At 47.5% G+C, this 17,776-nt stretch overlaps 1 protein-coding gene across 1 annotated transcript in view; it reads right to left on the bottom strand.

Annotated features, from left to right (window-relative positions):
- nell2a (neural EGFL like 2a) overlaps positions 1-17,776 on the bottom strand; it is a gene marked incomplete at its 5' end in the record, with an annotated part of 149,703 nt that overhangs the window by 60,652 nt on the left and 71,275 nt on the right. The window contains 1 exon segment of the mRNA XM_084335273.1: positions 12,525-12,650. Within this exon segment, the coding sequence (XP_084191399.1) occupies positions 12,525-12,650 (126 nt within the window).

The raw sequence follows: 17,776 nt of genomic DNA, 5'->3' as shown, positions 1-17,776 counted from the left end.
CTGTCGTTCTATTTCACACAGTCTCTCTGCCTCTCGCCCACTGTCTCCCTGTATGTATCTCTTCACATTCCCGGACAATAAAATTAAATGACTGTCTGAAAACCTTGAATGAAATGTCTAACAGCTCCTGTAGTGGAAACTCACAAACTTGTATAGTGTTCCTCTCGCCTTAGCTCCAGTGTGTGAGGGGGCCATTAGACATGATCGTGGATTTTAGGAGAATACAGCAGGTGGATTAATGGGGCTATCGTGGACAGGGTGAACAGTTTTAAGTACCTGGGAGTCCACATCACTGAGGACCTGACATGGACAACACACACAGACACTGTAGTGAAAAAGGCAAAGTCGCTCCTTCTTGCTTTGTTCGCACCTTCCGGAAACTTGAAACACACAACGTTGCATATCCTTGACCCCCCCCCTTCTCTCTGTCTCCTGATTTCCGTTGACAAAGGAAGAGGGAAAGAGGACCGTCGCTGGAGGCCCAGGTGGAACAGGAAATGGGGAATCTCCATCGGAACGTTCACTGTCTCTTGCTGAGTCTCATACGGATATAATCCAAGCGCGTGCGGTGCGGCAGGGGAGGCCGGGGGAACCCCCCAAATCCTCCGGCTCTCTAGTTAGTTTGCACTGGCACAAATTGCTTTTTTAATCACAGATGGGGAGGGAAGTGCAGCGCATCGCTACCTCCTCTGAGATGGTGTACACAGGGAGCTACTTAGCCTCATGTTCCACAAGCTGTAAGCAACTGGTGATGAGTGAGGCAGAGCTGCCACTCAGATCTGCTGGGAAAGGCATCGTGTCACTCACCCTCGAGATCAAGGATGGAGACCATAGATATATAACACTAGATGGCGGAGTCTCCCGCGTACTTCACCGGTGGCCATCTTGCGATCAAGGATGGAGACCGCTCCGTTGTGAACTTGGAAATTATACGTATTTTCTTTTCTTTTTTTTTTATCTGGATGACATTCTATTCTGTGACCAGAAGCTAATCCGGTGCAGAGGAGCAGAGCTGCAGCGCTAGCAGACAGTGAGAACAAAGACTCACAGAGTCCTCTCTTCTTCAGATTGGGATTGACGTTGGTTTCTGCTTTGATCAGAGACTTTCAACGTTTGTTCATCTATCAAAAAAGAATTGCACGCTGACATTTTCTTTTTTGTTTTATCCACTTTTTCTGCCCATTTTTAAATTTTTTCTCCCATCCCAATTTCATATTATCCAATTCTCCCCTCCCCTGTCTTGAACGTTGCTAGACTATGCCTCCCACTGGTCGGTTGTAGTGAGGACAGAAGCCTTGCATCACGTGTCCCCTCCGGTACCCGAGGAGGCAGCCTGTCGCATCTTTTCACCGCAGCAGCTCGAACTCACAGTGGCGAGGAGTAACGCGTGGGAGGCTCACGCTGCCCCCGATACTTCCTGCTTCCGCCGCGCCGGCGTCACCAAACCGACCTGTAGGAGTCGCTGTCCACAACGTCCAATCCCCACCCACCGGCTTCCCCACCCTCTAACACTTGCCAATTGTGTTAGTATGAATGACCGGCCAGCCGGTAGCAACGCCGAGAGCTGGGCTCGAACCCAGCGTATCCTGCGTTAGTGGCGAGCGCCTTGCCCACTGCACCAATCAGCCGCCCGGCACACTGACATTTTCAAAGGACAAAAGTTCTCACAGAAAGCCCTCTCTTGCCAAAGTTCCTCTCCAAACAACTGGGAAGTCTTTTTAATGAGAGTAAAACTGCAAACAAATCCATTGTTGAAAATAATAATTGCTCAATATAATGGAATACAGAAACACACAATAACACAGAAGCTGGAATGAGACAGTAATTATGGAATCATAAAGTTATGAGTTGGCATCAGAGAGAGAGAAAGAGAGAGAGAGATGGGTTTGTAATCTGCACAAAGCAAACGCGATCCACAATCAATTCAGAACATTATGTCCATATTCAACCGAGACTCATTGTGCCTTCGCTAAAGCCATCTCACACTGAACCACACACAATCATGTTGATTTGTGTGTGTGTGTGTGTGTGTGTGTGTGTGTGTGTGTGTGTGTGTGTGTGTGTGTGTGTGTGTGTGTGTGTGTGTGTGTGTGTGTGTGTGTGTGTGTGTGTGTGTGTGTGTGTGTGTGTGTGTGTGTGTGTGTGTGTGTTACATGTTATTTAATGTGGAGCTGGTAATCAGAGCAAATCCAATAGGAGCAAATCAAACTATGCATATGAAATGAATGGGCTGTGCATAATCACAGAGTAACAGCAACAGATTCATAGACGAGAGCGTTTAGCCGGAGAGATTCAACACCCCAGGGTGTCAAGTCGGGCACATGGCCACTGTTTACAGTTTATTTTACAGGTATTCGAGTGATAGCAAACAAGAGGGAGGAGCGCTACCATATATCACAGTTATGGCGGCGTGTTATATCAGCACACCGTGCCAGTAACCACGATCTAGCGTCTGATGTTGCTTTTACACCACTTTTCCTTTTAAAAGAAGAAGGAATGGGTTTTAATTGGCTACTGATTTTTCTCCCTCATACATCATACAATTACAATGGTAATGGAATCTTCTGCCAGCGAGACGGTGCACACACCAAATGAAAGATAGAGATGTGGGGATAAAGGATAGAGGAGGCTCCTTGATGAAAACTCAATAAGCCTCGATGGCAATAAAGAACTCAAAAGACTCAATAAACGTAATGGAATAAGATAGAAGATAGTTACTGTCAGATGACCATAGTATTGTATCCATAGCTATAATATAGAATATAGATATAGCTCTACAAACAAGGTGACGCACTCCTATCTTTTAAAGCATGGCCTAACTAGAACAGGATGAGGAAAATGGCCGGCGCTGCATGAGTTAAAGTACATTCAACTTGAATGCAATTAACGCAGAGTTATAGATTAAGTTGTAAGGTACAAGTTATGATCAGTCATGGAATGCCTCTCGTCCAATCACGGCGCATGGTCGGCACCAAATGTTTGCATAGATGAAGTGTCTCTTTGTCACAACATTCTTTGATGTAAACGGTAAATGGATTTATTTTATTTCCCACTGTTGTTCTATTTCACACAGTCTCTCTGCCTCTCGCCCACTGTCGACAGGTTATGTATATAACCTAGTTATATGAGTACTACTGGCTAAGCGTCCCGCTCTTAAGCCATACCGAGATATACCTCATCTCAAGTACCTACTGTACACCATCAACGAAAAACAAATACACCCACCACCTGCCAGGCCCCGCCCCTATAGAGGCGTACTATAAAGTACTAGGTGTGGTCACCACTCACTCTTCCTCGTAAAAAATCCGTTTCCAGGAAAAGATTCCCCAAGGGAACTCAGGGCCGCTTAAGAGCGGGACGCTTAGCCAGTACTCATATAACTAGGTTATATACATAACCTGTCGTTATATTATCGTACTTGGCATCGCGTCCCGCTCTTAAGCCATAACGAGATATGGGGTAGAGCGGACGCGAGGCCCGACAGATGCACCCCCTGAGGACCCGTAAGCCCACATCAAGGGGTTGGGGAGTCCCGTCACCCCATCCTTCCTAATGAAGGGGGGGTGCAGTCAACTCCACCCGAGTGCGAGCAAGAGGGAACTAGAACCCCTTGAACACACAGCACAGGCGGAACCATGTGTGACCCAACACACTGTGGCCCATACCCACACACCCCTGCTACCCTACCAAAGGACGGGAAGCAGGAGAGGCCACAGACCCCAGAACCGCCTGGGAGACAGAACCCCCGGTCATGTCCATGAGGTAAAACCTTACGAAGGGGCCCGGGGAGGACCATGAAGCTGCAGCACAGATGTCCTCCACCGAGGCCCCACCCAGCAGAGCGGCAGAAGCTGCCACCCCACGAGTGGAGTGCGCCCTGACGCCCCCAGGGGGATCCAGCCCGGCCAACGTGTAGCAGAGGGCAATGCCCTCGCACAACCAACGGGACAGGCGCTGTTTCGATAGTGCCTTACCGGCACGAGAACCACCGTGACAGACAAAAAGCTGATCGGTAACCCTGAGGTCCTGAGTACGGCTGAGTTAAATTCCCAAAGCACGGACCGGACATGACAGGTGAAGGCCCGCATCTAACTCACTAGCGTGAGGAGGCGGATGAAACGCCTGAACCACAATATCCCTGGAGCGGAAGGAACTCCGGATATTCTTAGGCACGAAGGCAGGATTAGGCCGCAGAGTGGCACCGCAATCGGAACGAAAAGACAGGCACTCTGGACGTACCGAAAGAGCACAGAGCTCACCCACGCAATTAGCGGAGGTGACGGCCAGCAAGAACGCGATCTTGAATGACAGCCGTTCCAACGGCGCTTGCTCAAGCGGCTCAAACGGGGCCAAGGACAACCGACCGAGGACCAATTGAAGATCCCAACTCGGAGCCAAAGAGCGTTGCACCGGCTTAACGCGTCGAGCGCCAAGCAGGAAACGCTTCACAAGAGGGTGGCTGAACAAGACATCCCCCTCAAATCCTTCATGATAGGAGGATAAAGCTGCTGCATATACCCTCACCGTCGAAGCCGACAGTCTATCAAGGAGAGACTGGAGGTAACCAAGGACAGCATCCAGGGGGCAGGAGACTGGGTCCCGGCCCCCCGCCTTACACCACTCTTGGAACATACAACATCTGCCCGCGTAAAGCGCGACAGTGGAGGGAGCATGCGCATTCCGGATGGTATCAACCACAGAAGGGTCCATCCTCTCCAGACTTACCCTCCCACCAGCCACGCCATCAGACGTTGGCCCAACACCGGGTACTGAAACAGCGACCCGTGTTGCTGAGAGAGGGCCGTCGCCGACCAAGGAGTAACCCAAGGCGGAGCGACCAGTAGCTGGATCAAGACCGGGAACCACACTGCCGTGCCCCGGTCCGGCGCGACCAGGATCACCGTCCTGCGCTCCCTCCGTATCCGCTCCAACAGCTGACTCAACAGCTGTACAGGAGGAAAGGCGTACAGAAGGCCGGGCGGCCATGGAAAGATCGAGAAGGCATCCACCCCCAAGGGGGGATGATCTGCCCGACTGACCGAGAACCACAAGGGGCACTTGTGAGAACGTCGGCTCGCAAACAGATCCACCGAGGCCTCCCCGAAGCGATCCCAGATCTGCCTGACTATATCGTGGCGGAGTTCCCACTCGTCGTAACGAGGACCGCCCCGAGACATCATATCTGCGCCCACATTCTCTACACCAGGGATGTGGAGCGCCCTCAGACTGCGCAGCCAAAGTTCGACCGCCGCCCGGTGCAGGCGGATGGAACGAGTCCCACCCTGCCTGTTAATATACGCCGCTGCCGTCATACTGTCCGTTCTGACCAGAACGTGCTCGCCTACCACCAGGTGGTCCAACCGTTTGAGGACCAGGAGGACCGCCTTCAATTCCAACACATTGATGTGCAGGGTAGACGGGCCAGCATGGACCTTCGTCCAGCTGCCCCCCACTGCGTTGGTCCGACACGTCCCTCCCCAACCCGTGAGAGAGGCGTCGGTGAAGACCGTGACGTGTGAGCGCCTGCTGCCCATGGGGACCCCAATGGTGAGGATACCCAGCCTCCTCCAATGGGCGAGATCTCCCCATATCGACAAAGGAACCGTCAACCGTTTCCATTTGCCCCTCACCGGATCTATCCCCATAGAGAAGAACCACCTCTGTATCCTCCTCATGAAGAGGAGGCCAAGAGGAACCACCGTGTGAGCAGATGCCATCATACCGAGCAGGCGCATCACTTGCAGCGCCGTGACCGTCCCTCCCAGACGGAAAAGGATAGACACCCTCCGCTGCTCCGAGAGGGTTACAATCATGGGCCTTGACCTCAGTGTCAAACCCAAGTACTCCACCTGTTGACTGGGAAGAGGTGTACTCTTCTTCCAGTTCACAGCAAAACCCAGCCTGGTGAGGAATTCCACCACCAGCCTGGTATGAGACCTGGCAACCTCCTCCGACCGGCTGAGGAGTAGAATGTCGTAGAGATAGAATAGAACCTGTATTCCCCGATGACGTAGAGGCTCCAGCGCAGTCGCTACGCACTTGGTGAATGTGCAGGGAGCCAGAGAATAGCCGAACGGTAACCTCTGGTACTCGTACGCTACGCCCTGAAACAGGAACCGCAGGAACTTCCTGTGAGGAGGGAAAATCGGGATGTGAAAATACGCATCCTTTAGGTCAGGGGTAGGCAACCTGCGGCCTTGAGGCCGCATGCGGCTCTTTAGCCAATCAGCTGCGGCTCCCTGGCTAAAAAAATTAAATAAAAATGTTTACTTTTTTTTTTTATTATTATTTCTTTTTCTCTTATTTTGGAGATCGATGTCATACTGTGACACTGAAATGAAAAAATATTTCATCAACTAAGATATTTAGTCAACAAAAGGCTTACCTTAGTGATATGTGGTGCCAAATTTGCGAACAACAAAATATTTTTATTTTTATTTTATAGATTTTCGACAAATAAGGGAAGGACTCTAATAGAGCTGCATAGTTCAGGGTTTTATTTCAAAGTAGGTCTACAGATGCCAGTGTTTTTTCTCCTTGTCTGTGTTTTATTTCAAAGTAGGTCTACACATGGTAGTCATTTTTCAAAGTGGACTACTTTTTATTTTATAAATGTTCCACAAATAAGGGAAGGACTCAAATATACCTGAATAGTTCAGGGTTTTATTTCAAAGTCGGTCTACAGACAACAGTGTTTTGTCTCCTCTTCATAAGAGTTTGAGGTTTTCCTTTGTTATAACAGGTAAAAACAGCAATTAAAAAGTCAAAACTTTTCTTGTTTTTGCTTTATAATCCCATTAATGCAACAAACTGTGTGCTATAAGTATAAAGTATAATAAATCGCAAATTACTTTGGGTATGCAATTGTCAGGCGTTTTATGCTAAATGTGGGGTATGCTTGGGGATATATAAAACGTTATACACTGTGTTATCTTCATTTTAAGGGTAAATAGGTTGTGCGGCTCCCTGAGCATTTTATTTTGTGGGACGGGGGGAAAGTGGCTCTTTTGATAGTAAAGGTTGCTGACCCCTGCTTTAGGTCTATGGAGGTGAACCAGTCTCCCCTTCTGACAGCAAGCAGCAGGAGTTTGACGGTCAACATTCTGAATGGTCTCGCTACAATCATACGATTGAACGCGGACAGATCCAGTATAGGTCTGACCCCTCCCGTTTTTTTGGGCACCAGAAAATAACGGGAGTAGACGCCTGACATCGCGTCCTCTCTCGGGACCACGACTACGGCCTGCTTCGCCAACAGAGATTGGATCTCGTCGGCCAGGGCTGTCACTGCTTCTGACCCTGACAATAGGGTCGGCACCAAACCTGAGAACGGAGGGTGGGGTTGTGCGAACTGCAAAACAAGCCCCTCCCTCAACGTTCTCTCTATCGACCCCTCCAAACGGCATTCTTGTCGCCATATGTGAAAATAATCCCACAGCGCACCCGCCGTCAGTAACAGTAGATAGTTGGCCCGGTCCCTCCCGCTGTGCGACGCACCCAAGGGGGGACCCCGACAGAAAGGGCCGGTTTGATACGGGAGAAGCTGCCATCAAACTGGTTGACACACTTCCCCCCCCTGAACACCCCTCTAGCGCATGCTGAGGAGTTGTTCTACAGCTAGACACGCAAGGCGTGAGGACCCCATGGGCTCCTACACGCCATAGCCCTGCAGTGATATTGCTATCACCCAAATCACGCTCGCCTCTTCTTTGCAGACCACTGCCGCTCTCACGGTAGTGGGAGGCATCAGCGTGACACCCCGCCTGGCGAAGGCGAGGCCGGGGTAACCCTTGCTGTGCATTCAACTGAAGAGGCCTCGAGTCCCCCTGCTGACCACTGTAACTAGTGGCAGCCGTAACACCAGGCTCACCCATCACACAACGTGTGGTGCAGGAGCCACGCGACAGCACAACATTCTCACGGACAGACCCAGGCTCAGCCATCAACTGGGTGTCAGCCCCTGTCCCCATGAGAAGTGAAAAGTGGGGCCGCATGCGCTTCAAAGAAGGTTCGCGGCCCGCAGCCAAAGGAAAACGATCAGAGCCCCTCTTCCGTTGGTGACGGAGAGAGGATTGAACGGGGAGCGGGCTGCTCGCGGCAGAATGACGACGGCTTGTTTGATCCAAGCCGAATACACCCAAAATGGCAGATCCCTCGGCCGCCAAGGCTGTCGGCCTCGTGGATCCCCGTTGACTCTCCGCCCAGGGTACCACTGGCGGGGGAAACATGGCCGCCTGTCGAGGGCCTCGCCACAGTCGTTGACGAGGCCATGCTCCAACCTCTGGCTGCACAGCGTGAGGCGGCGTGGGACCCAGATCAACAACCGCCTGCGCCTCCACAGAACGACCAAAAAGTCCTTCCGTGGAAAAAGGAGTCGTGAGGAGAGAAAACATATCCTCTTCCCCAAGAGGAGAGTGCTCCAACCAGACATGCCTATTAACAAACGTTGATAGCATCCTAATCCTCCCCACAGTTATAGCTTGCGACTGAGTCAAGATCTCTATAACACCACAAACATGCAACATGTTTATAATGTCGGCTGGACCCATAGCCCCACTACCCGACGCCAATGTGGATAGGAAAATAGCCAGCTGAGCCATAACACTGGCCGCCGCTAAAAACCATCCTGCAGCAGTATACCTCATCCGTCCATACTGCCACCCTCCGAGCCGATTCGCTCTCAAGCATCGGCCGGGTGGGACATCGTTCATCCCCGCCGGGGCACAGGATCAAAGCTACCTGGCTACTTAGCCACGGTACACCCGGCCTGCACCCTGTTGTCAGCCCTTTTACCCGTAAAAAAGATTAATAAGACTCAGCGAAACCCCCCACATTAGCTACCGACTGACCTTCATCAATGATCAATGAACCGGGCAAGAGGAGGGAAAAGCGGCAACGTCCCACGGCGGGGAATATTAGAACAACGACCCATTTCAGCATTAGCATTAGCAGTAGCATTAGTAGCATTAGTGTTAGCAGCATGCTCCAGGATCGCTCGGAAATTGTCCACTGCAGTGGAACGTTCACCAAGCCATCCCGCCCCTGGCCACAGCATTACTAACACCAACATCAATGCCTGATGACACAGGGCCTACCTGTGTACAAGCCGGCTCGATAGCCAAACCTTGCACGCTGCTCCTTGATCTGCTGCCACCAGACGAGGAAACATCAGAATAGGCCCGACGTGTCGCTGAAACATGCCCCGAAGATTCCAGGGGTAAGCAAACCTCCGGTAAGCATTCAACATTTCGCAATTTATCTAATCTTTTCATAGCACTAGTTACATAGGGCGACTTGCGACCGCTATGATGGAAACTAAATAGAGGAAGAGTGAGTGGTGACCACGCCTAGTACTTTATAGTACGCCTCTATAGGGGCGGGGCCTGGCAGGTGGTGGGTGTATTTTTCGTTGATGGTGTACAGTAGGTACATGAGATGAGGTATATCTCGGTATGGCTTAAGAGCGGGACGCGATGCCAAGTACGATAATATAACTCCCTGTATGTATCTCTTCACATTCCGGTCAATAAAATGAAATGACTGTCTGAAAACTTTTAATGAAATGTCTCCCTAACAGCTCCTGTAGTGGAAACTCACAGACATGTATAGTGTTCCTCTCGCCTTAGCTCCAGTGTGTGAGAGGCAGTGTTGGGACTAACGCGTTACAAAGTAACGCATTACAGTAACGAAGTTACTTTTGGCGATAACTAGTACTCTAACGCATTACTTTTGAAATTCAGTAACGCTACTTACGTTACTGAATGGTTCGTCACTGCGTTATTTGCGTTATATACGGCGTAGATTGATAGCGAGCGGTAGCGATTATTATTATTATTATTATTATTATTATTATTATTATTATTATCCTCATATCCTCTCTGGCTGCGGGGAAATGCTGTGCTGGGGGCGTGTTTTGTTTACTATTCCTGACTGATAATGGCAGCGCCCAGCGCCCTCGCGTATTTCTCTTTTGTCGAGCGAAAAGAAAATAGCGTTTTAGTTATGTCATTTGTGTTTTGGCTCAAAGATACTGGAGTCTAACGTTAACTACCAGGACTCATCCAAAGCCACTCGCCACCCGCGTAGAATGATACGAGGCGACACACAGCAAATGGGACGGAAAACTATTTCCAACTACTTGGAGAGAGAATAGTACAACATGGAAATGAGATAAAGAAAATGTTGCTGCTGGAATAACGTTACATCTCGACAGACACTGGTGAGGTGAGTGCAGTGATGTGAATGTAAATGAATGGAAACTCAAGTTGATCAACGAAATCAACAATATAAATATAGTCCTTTCATGCACAATTGATATCCTAACTATTCTAACGTTGCAATGCACGATTGATATCTTAAACAACGTTGCAAGACGGTTTATTATAATGAAACGCTCCGGCGACAGATATCAAGGCTGTTCAAGCACTTATTTTCAACCTAGAACCTTAAAGTGCATGCGCTCAACCTAAACGTGCACGCGCTCAACCTAAACGTGCATGCGCGCAACCTAAACGTGCCTGCGCTCAACCTCCCCGAGCAATTTGGCACGGTGCATTTCTTATTACGTCGGGACATTTGTGTTTGTGTCAGATTTGTGTTTGTATCTCTAGACCACATTGCTTAGCAGAGTTCAGTGATGTGAATGGAAACTGTCAAGTTGATCAACCGATTTTGAGTATCTGCATGGGAGCAATTTTTTTATTCTTCAAGTAAATAAATAGTTACTTTTCACAGTAACGCATTACTTTTGGGTGTAAGTAACTAGTAACGTAACGGAGTTACTTTTGAAATGAGTAACTAGTAAAGTAACTGAGTTACTATTTTTCAGTAACTAGCACAACACTGGTGAGAGGGCCATTAGACATGATCGTGGATTTTAGGAGAATACAGCAGGTGGATTAATGGGGCTATCGTGGACAGGGTGAGCAGTTTTAAGTACCTGGGAGTCCACATCACTGAGGACCTGACATGGACAACACACACAGACACTGTAGTGAAAAAGGCAAAGCAGCGCCTCTATCACCTGAGACAATTAAGGAAGTACAGAGTATCGGGGAAGATACTCCCAGGGCTGTGGAGAGCATCCTGACTGGGAATATCACTGCCTGGTTTGGCAACTGCACCGCCCAGGACAGGAAGGCACTCCAGAGAGTGGTGCGCTCAGCAGAGCGTACTACGGGTATTGCACTACCTCCCCTGCAGGACTTATACAATAGGAGGTGCAAATCCAGAGCCTGCAGAATAATGAAGGACCCTCACCACCCCAACAATAGCCTGTTCAAGCTGCTGCGGTCAGGCAAGCGCCTACTGTACGCATACATGCAGCAAGAACAGAGAGACTCAGACTCAGCTTCTTCCCCCAGGCCATCAGAACACTGATCCCTCCACACACACACACACACACACACACACACACACACACACACTACAGGTCACTTTAAACACAAAGGAAAAGGTCACTTTAAAGGGGGGGGGGGGACATAACTGTATGTTCTGTGCAGTATAGTTAGAATAGCTAGGATAGTTTAGTACTGTATACATAGTATAACTGTATATTGTATAGGATATTGTATAGTAGTGTACATAGGACCCATTACCTTTTAATTCGTAACCTTAGCATTGTATTGTATTTTATCTTAGTACTTTTTATCATGTCTATTTTATTATCTATTGTATTTTATTCTATTGTATTTTTTGCACAATCGAAGGCGGGCATGGCCACCTTCATTTCACTATATGTCTTGTGTATGTATGCAATGAATTGAATCTTGATTCTTGAATCTAGACCTCTCACACGTTTTCACATCATTGTTTTCCCCCCACCTATGGCAGAAATGAATGGTCTTTTCCTTTCCTGTCTATCAGTAATTTTGTCATCGATACTGCATGTGGGGTTAATGTGTTTCACCAAAGGATTTTACGTTTTGATAACGTTTTTAAAAGCCAAATTAAGCTAACACTAAATTACCTGATCTGCAATGCTAAAAACTGCCACTTACAAACTGGAATCCCCTGCCTTATCAGACAGAGAGACATGTACAAGGCTTTGTTCACCACAGCTGCATGAAGCGCAGACAAAGCTAGGAGTGATCTATTAATAGTCCATTCATTTCCCTGTAGCTGCAGCGAGGTGAAGACTTGGGCGCAGCAGTGAGAAGTCTGTGGAGGGAGCCCACCTGTGCAGGAGTAGTCATCGATCCTGATGAAGCCCGTGTGGCAGAGGTCTGAACCCACCTGTGCAGGAGTAGTCATCGATCCTGATGAAGCCTGCGTGGCAGAGGTCTGAACCCACCTGTGCAGGAGTAGTCATCGATCCTGATGAAGCCTGTGTGGCAGAGGTCTGAACCCACCTGTGCAGGAGTAGTCATCGATCCTGATGAAGCCCGCGTGGCAGAGGTCTGAACCCACCTGTGCAGGAGTAGTCATCGATCCTGATGAAGCCCGTGTGGCAGAGGTCTGAACCCACCTGTGCAGGAGTAGTCATCGATCCTGATGAAGCCCGCGTGGCAGAGGTCTGAACCCACCTGTGCAGGAGTAGTCATCGATCCTGATGAAGCCTGTGTGGCAGATGCACATGAAGGAGCCGGGGGTGTTGACACACATGGTGTTCTCTCGGCAGTAATGCTTCCCCTCAGCGCACTCATCAATATCTGTAAAGGGTGAGAGCAGAGATAGAGAGAGAGAGAGGGGGGGGTGAGAGAGAGAGCAGAGAGAGAGAGGGGAGAGAGAGAGATGGAGACAGAGAGCAGGGAGAGAGGGGAGAGAAAGCAGAGAGAGAGATAGAGAGAGGGGGAGAGAGAGATGGAGATAGAGAGCAGAGAGAGAGGGGAGAGAGAGATGGAGATAGAGAGCAGAGAGAGAGGGGAGAGAGAGCAGAGAGAGAGAGAAAGGGGGAGAGCAGAGGGAGAGAGAGAGCAGAGAGAGAGAGGGGAGAGAGAGAGAGGGAGAAAGAGAACAGAGAGAGAGAGAGAGAGAGCAGAGAGAGGGGAGAGAGAGAGCAGAGAGAGAGAGGGGAGAGAGAGCAGAGAGAGAGAGCAGAGAGAGAGCAGAGAGAGAGAGAGGGGAGAGAGAGCAGAGAGAGAGAGCAGAGAGAGGGGAGAGAGAGAGCAGAGATAGAGAGAGAGGGAGAGAGAAAGAGAGAGAGAGAGGGAGAGAGAGCAGAGAGAGAGAGAGAGAGAGAGGAGAGAGAGAGCAGAGAGAGAGAGAGCAGAGAGAGAGAGGGCAGAGTTACAATAGCACAGCACCAGGTTCTCTTAAGTAGCTTTCACATTTCCGTGAGAGAAAGGTTCCGCAGCACCAGTGTGTACGGAGACAAAGAGGGTTTTCCCAGCAGGACTCATCCGGTGCACAATGCGCTACTCGTATTGACCCCACCACCGCTGACCTTTCAGACACGCAGCCAGTGGCTTTACAGTAGGTTGTAGTCACTGGCCATTTCCCAAATGGATAGAAAATGTGCCTGCTTTAGTGTGAACCTCCTCGCGCAATGCGCTCCCCCAGTGAAACTCCTCGCTGTCAGGTGAAAAGAAGCGGCTGGCGACTCCACGTGTATCGGAGAAGGCGTGTGGTTAGTCTACAAGCTCCACAAGCTCCAGGATTTCAGGGGTGTTCGGAATAATGGGATAATAATACTGCATGGGCATGCATGCTAAGTTTGCATGTGTTACACACACATAGGCCTACTTTGAAATAGTGTGACATGTGCAGTTGCACAGATGCTTGGACAAATACAATCTTGCACACTTATTTAGTACAAATGTGCATTTGCACACACAGGCTTGTATGCTCCCGCTCTCTTTTTCACACACACACACACACACACACACACACACACACACACACACACACACACACACACACACACACACACACACACACACACACACACACACACACACACACACACACACACACACACACACACATACACACATACACACACACACACACACACTTTCATCAAAGGGAAAACCCAGAGGAAATGTCAAGGGTGCATGTCAGGTGTGAAGCTACAGTGTTGCTTCATTCAAAGCAGAGCACTGATTGTCCTGTACATTTATTCCGGCCCTGATCCCATCCCCCGTTTCTGCATTTTAATCATTACACAATGCATTATTTATATGATTATATATTATATACATATTCATTGCATTTCATGATAACCATCTACACAGATGATGCATTATTTGACCTCCACACACTAATAAGATTGGTATTAGCTGTCGCCTTAGCAACAGCTATCCCCGAGTTCCAAACAAAGTGCATGCCGAGCCATTGCACAGAAGACGCACACCACTGCCGGGGTAAACAAATCTAGATAATGTGATGCAACCTGGTGCAATTCACCACAAACAAACACAAGTCAAACCTAACAAAGCAAGGCATGTGTGATCTGTGTAATGTGCTGTAACACACGGGGCCTCCTTTTCGCTCAATAGCTATTCTAGATTTGAGAATATTTGTCCTTGACATTGCCCGGTTACGATTCACTCGCCGCGTCCCTCCACACAGGAAGACCTTTCACACCTGTACCGTTCCGTGCCGAGCCAGGCACATTTCGCGGAGTACCGTGACCGTCAAAATGGAATTTCAATAGATCTGCATGGCAGTCGCTCAGCTCGCATGTCCTTGCATGAAGCCCCGTCTGCCCCTCACACACACACACCCGCCACTCAGCGGCTACCATCGCATTCACTCCGTCTGCCTGTTTCACTGCCCTGTCAACACTTGATCCCTCCGTCCTATTCAGGCTCTGGATGAATGCAGGAGGCGGCAGACCCCTGTGAAGGAACACGTGTCCTTCAATAAATGAATGGAGGCAAATTAAACATTGACTGGCGAGAGAATGAGAGATGGAGAACGGAGGGAGGTAGAGAAAAGAAAGGAGGTAGAGAAGGAGGATTAAATACTAAATTACTTTTGCAGATATTGCAATTGCAATATCCTTTTCATGTGGTTTATTAAAAACCCTCTATAGCCCACTATATACAGCAGCCTATTGTAGGAATATATTTACCTGCTAGGCTAGCCTATTTGTACTGCTGACCAGTCCCCTGGTATTACAATATTACAGTGATGACCAGTCCCCTAGTATTACAATATTACAGTGATGACCAGTCCCCTAGTATTACAATATTACAGCAATGACCAGTCCCCTAGTATTACAATATTACAGCAATGACCAGTCCCCTAGTATTACAATATTACAGTGATGACCAGTCACCTGGTATAACAATATTACAGTGATGACCAGTCACCTGGTATAACAATATTACAGTGATGACCAGTCACCTGGTATAACAATATTACAGTGATGACCAGTCACCTGGTATTACAATATTACAGCAATGACCAGTCCCCTAGTATAACAATATTACAGCAATGACCAGTCACCTGGTATAACAATATTACAGTGATGACCAGTCACCTGGTATAACAATATTACAGCAATGACCAGTCCCCTAGTATTACAATATTACAGCAATGACCAGTCCCCTAGTATTACAATATTACAGTGATGACCAGTCCCCTAGTATTACAATATTACAGTGATGACCAGTCACCTGGTATAACAATATTACAGCAATGACCAGTCCCCTAGTATTACAATATTACAGTGATGACCAGTCACCTAGTATTACAATATTACAGTGATGACCAGTCACCTGGTATAACAATATTACAGTGATGACCAGTCCCCTAGTATTACAATATTACAGTGATGACCAGTCACCTAGTATTACAATATTACAGTGATGACCAGTCCCCTAGTATTACAATATTACAGCAATGACCAGTCCCCTAGTATTACAATATTACAGTGATGACCAGTCCCCTAGTATTACAATATTACAGCAATGACCAGTCCCCTAGTATTACAATATTACAGCAATGACCAGTCCCCTAGTATTACAATATTACAGCAATGACCAGTCCCCTAGTATTACAATATTACAGTGATGACCAGTCCCCTAGTATTACAATATTACAGCAATGACCAGTCCCCTAGTATTACAATATTACAGTGATGACCAGTCACCTAGTATTACAATATTACAGCAATGACCAGTCCCCTAGTATTACAATATTACAGTGATGACCAGTCCCCTAGTATTACAATATTACAGTGATGACCAGTCACCTGGTATAACAATATTACAGCAATGACCAGTCCCCTAGTATTACAATATTACAGTGATGACCAGTCACCTAGTATTACAATATTACAGTGATGACCAGTCACCTGGTATAACAATATTACAGTGATGACCAGTCCCCTAGTATTACAATATTACAGTGATGACCAGTCCCCTAGTATTACAATATTACAGTGATGACCAGTCCCCTAGTATTACAATATTACAGTGATGACCAGTCACCTGGTATTACAATATTACAGTGATGACCAGTCACCTAGTATTACAATATTACAGTGATGACCAGTCACCTGGTATAACAATATTACAGTGATGACCAGTCCCCTAGTATTACAATATTACAGTGATGACCAGTCCCCTGGTATTACAATATTACAGTGATGACCAGTCCCCTGGTATTACAATATTACAGTGATGACCAGTCCTCTAGTATTACAATATTACAGTGATGACCAGTCCCCTAGTATTACAATATTACAGTGATGACCAGTCCCCTAGTATAACAATATTACAGTGATGACCAGTCACCTGGTATAACAATATTACAGTGATGACCAGTCCCCTAGTATTACAATATTACAGTGATGACCAGTCACCTGGTATAACAATATTACAGTGATGACCAGTCACCTGGTATTACAATATTACAGCAATGACCAGTCCCCTAGTATAACAATATTACAGCAATGACCAGTCACCTGGTATAACAATATTACAGTGATGACCAGTCACCTGGTATAACAATATTACAGCAATGACCAGTCCCCTAGTATTACAATATTACAGCAATGACCAGTCCCCTAGTATTACAATATTACAGCAATGACCAGTCCCCTAGTATTACAATATTACAGTGATGACCAGTCCCCTAGTATTACAATATTACAGCAATGACCAGTCCCCTAGTATTACAATATTACAGTGATGACCAGTCCCCTAGTATTACAATATTACAGCAATGACCAGTCCCCTAGTATTACAATATTACAGTGATGACCAGTCCCCTAGTCTAACAATATTACAGTGATGACCAGTCACCTGGTATAACAATATTACAGTGATGACCAGTCCCCTAGTATTACAATATTACAGTGATGACCAGTCACCTGGTATAACAATATTACAGTGATGACCAGTCACCTGGTATAACAATATTACAGTGATGACCAGTCACCTGGTATTACAATATTACAGCAATGACCAGTCCCCTAGTATAACAATATTACAGCAATGACCAGTCACCTGGTATAACAATATTACAGTGATGACCAGTCACCTGGTATAACAATATTACAGCAATGACCAGTCCCCTAGTATTACAATATTACAGCAATGACCAGTCCCCTAGTATTACAATATTACAGTGATGACCAGTCCCCTAGTATTACAATATTACAGTGATGACCAGTCACCTGGTATAACAATATTACAGCAATGACCAGTCCCCTAGTATTACAATATTACAGTGATGACCAGTCACCTAGTATTACAATATTACAGTGATGACCAGTCACCTAGTATTACAATATTACAGCAATGACCAGTCACCTGGTATTACAATATTACAGTGATGACCAGTCACCTAGTATTACAATATTACAGTGATGACCAGTCACCTG

The sequence above is a fragment of the Notolepis coatsorum genome (genome assembly GCF_963971535.1).
Source record: "Notolepis coatsorum genome assembly, chromosome: 18".
NCBI lineage: Eukaryota > Metazoa > Chordata > Actinopteri > Aulopiformes > Paralepididae > Notolepis > Notolepis coatsorum.
The sequence above is the reverse complement of the archived record's forward strand: the minus strand, read 5'-3'. Positions and strand labels throughout refer to the sequence as shown.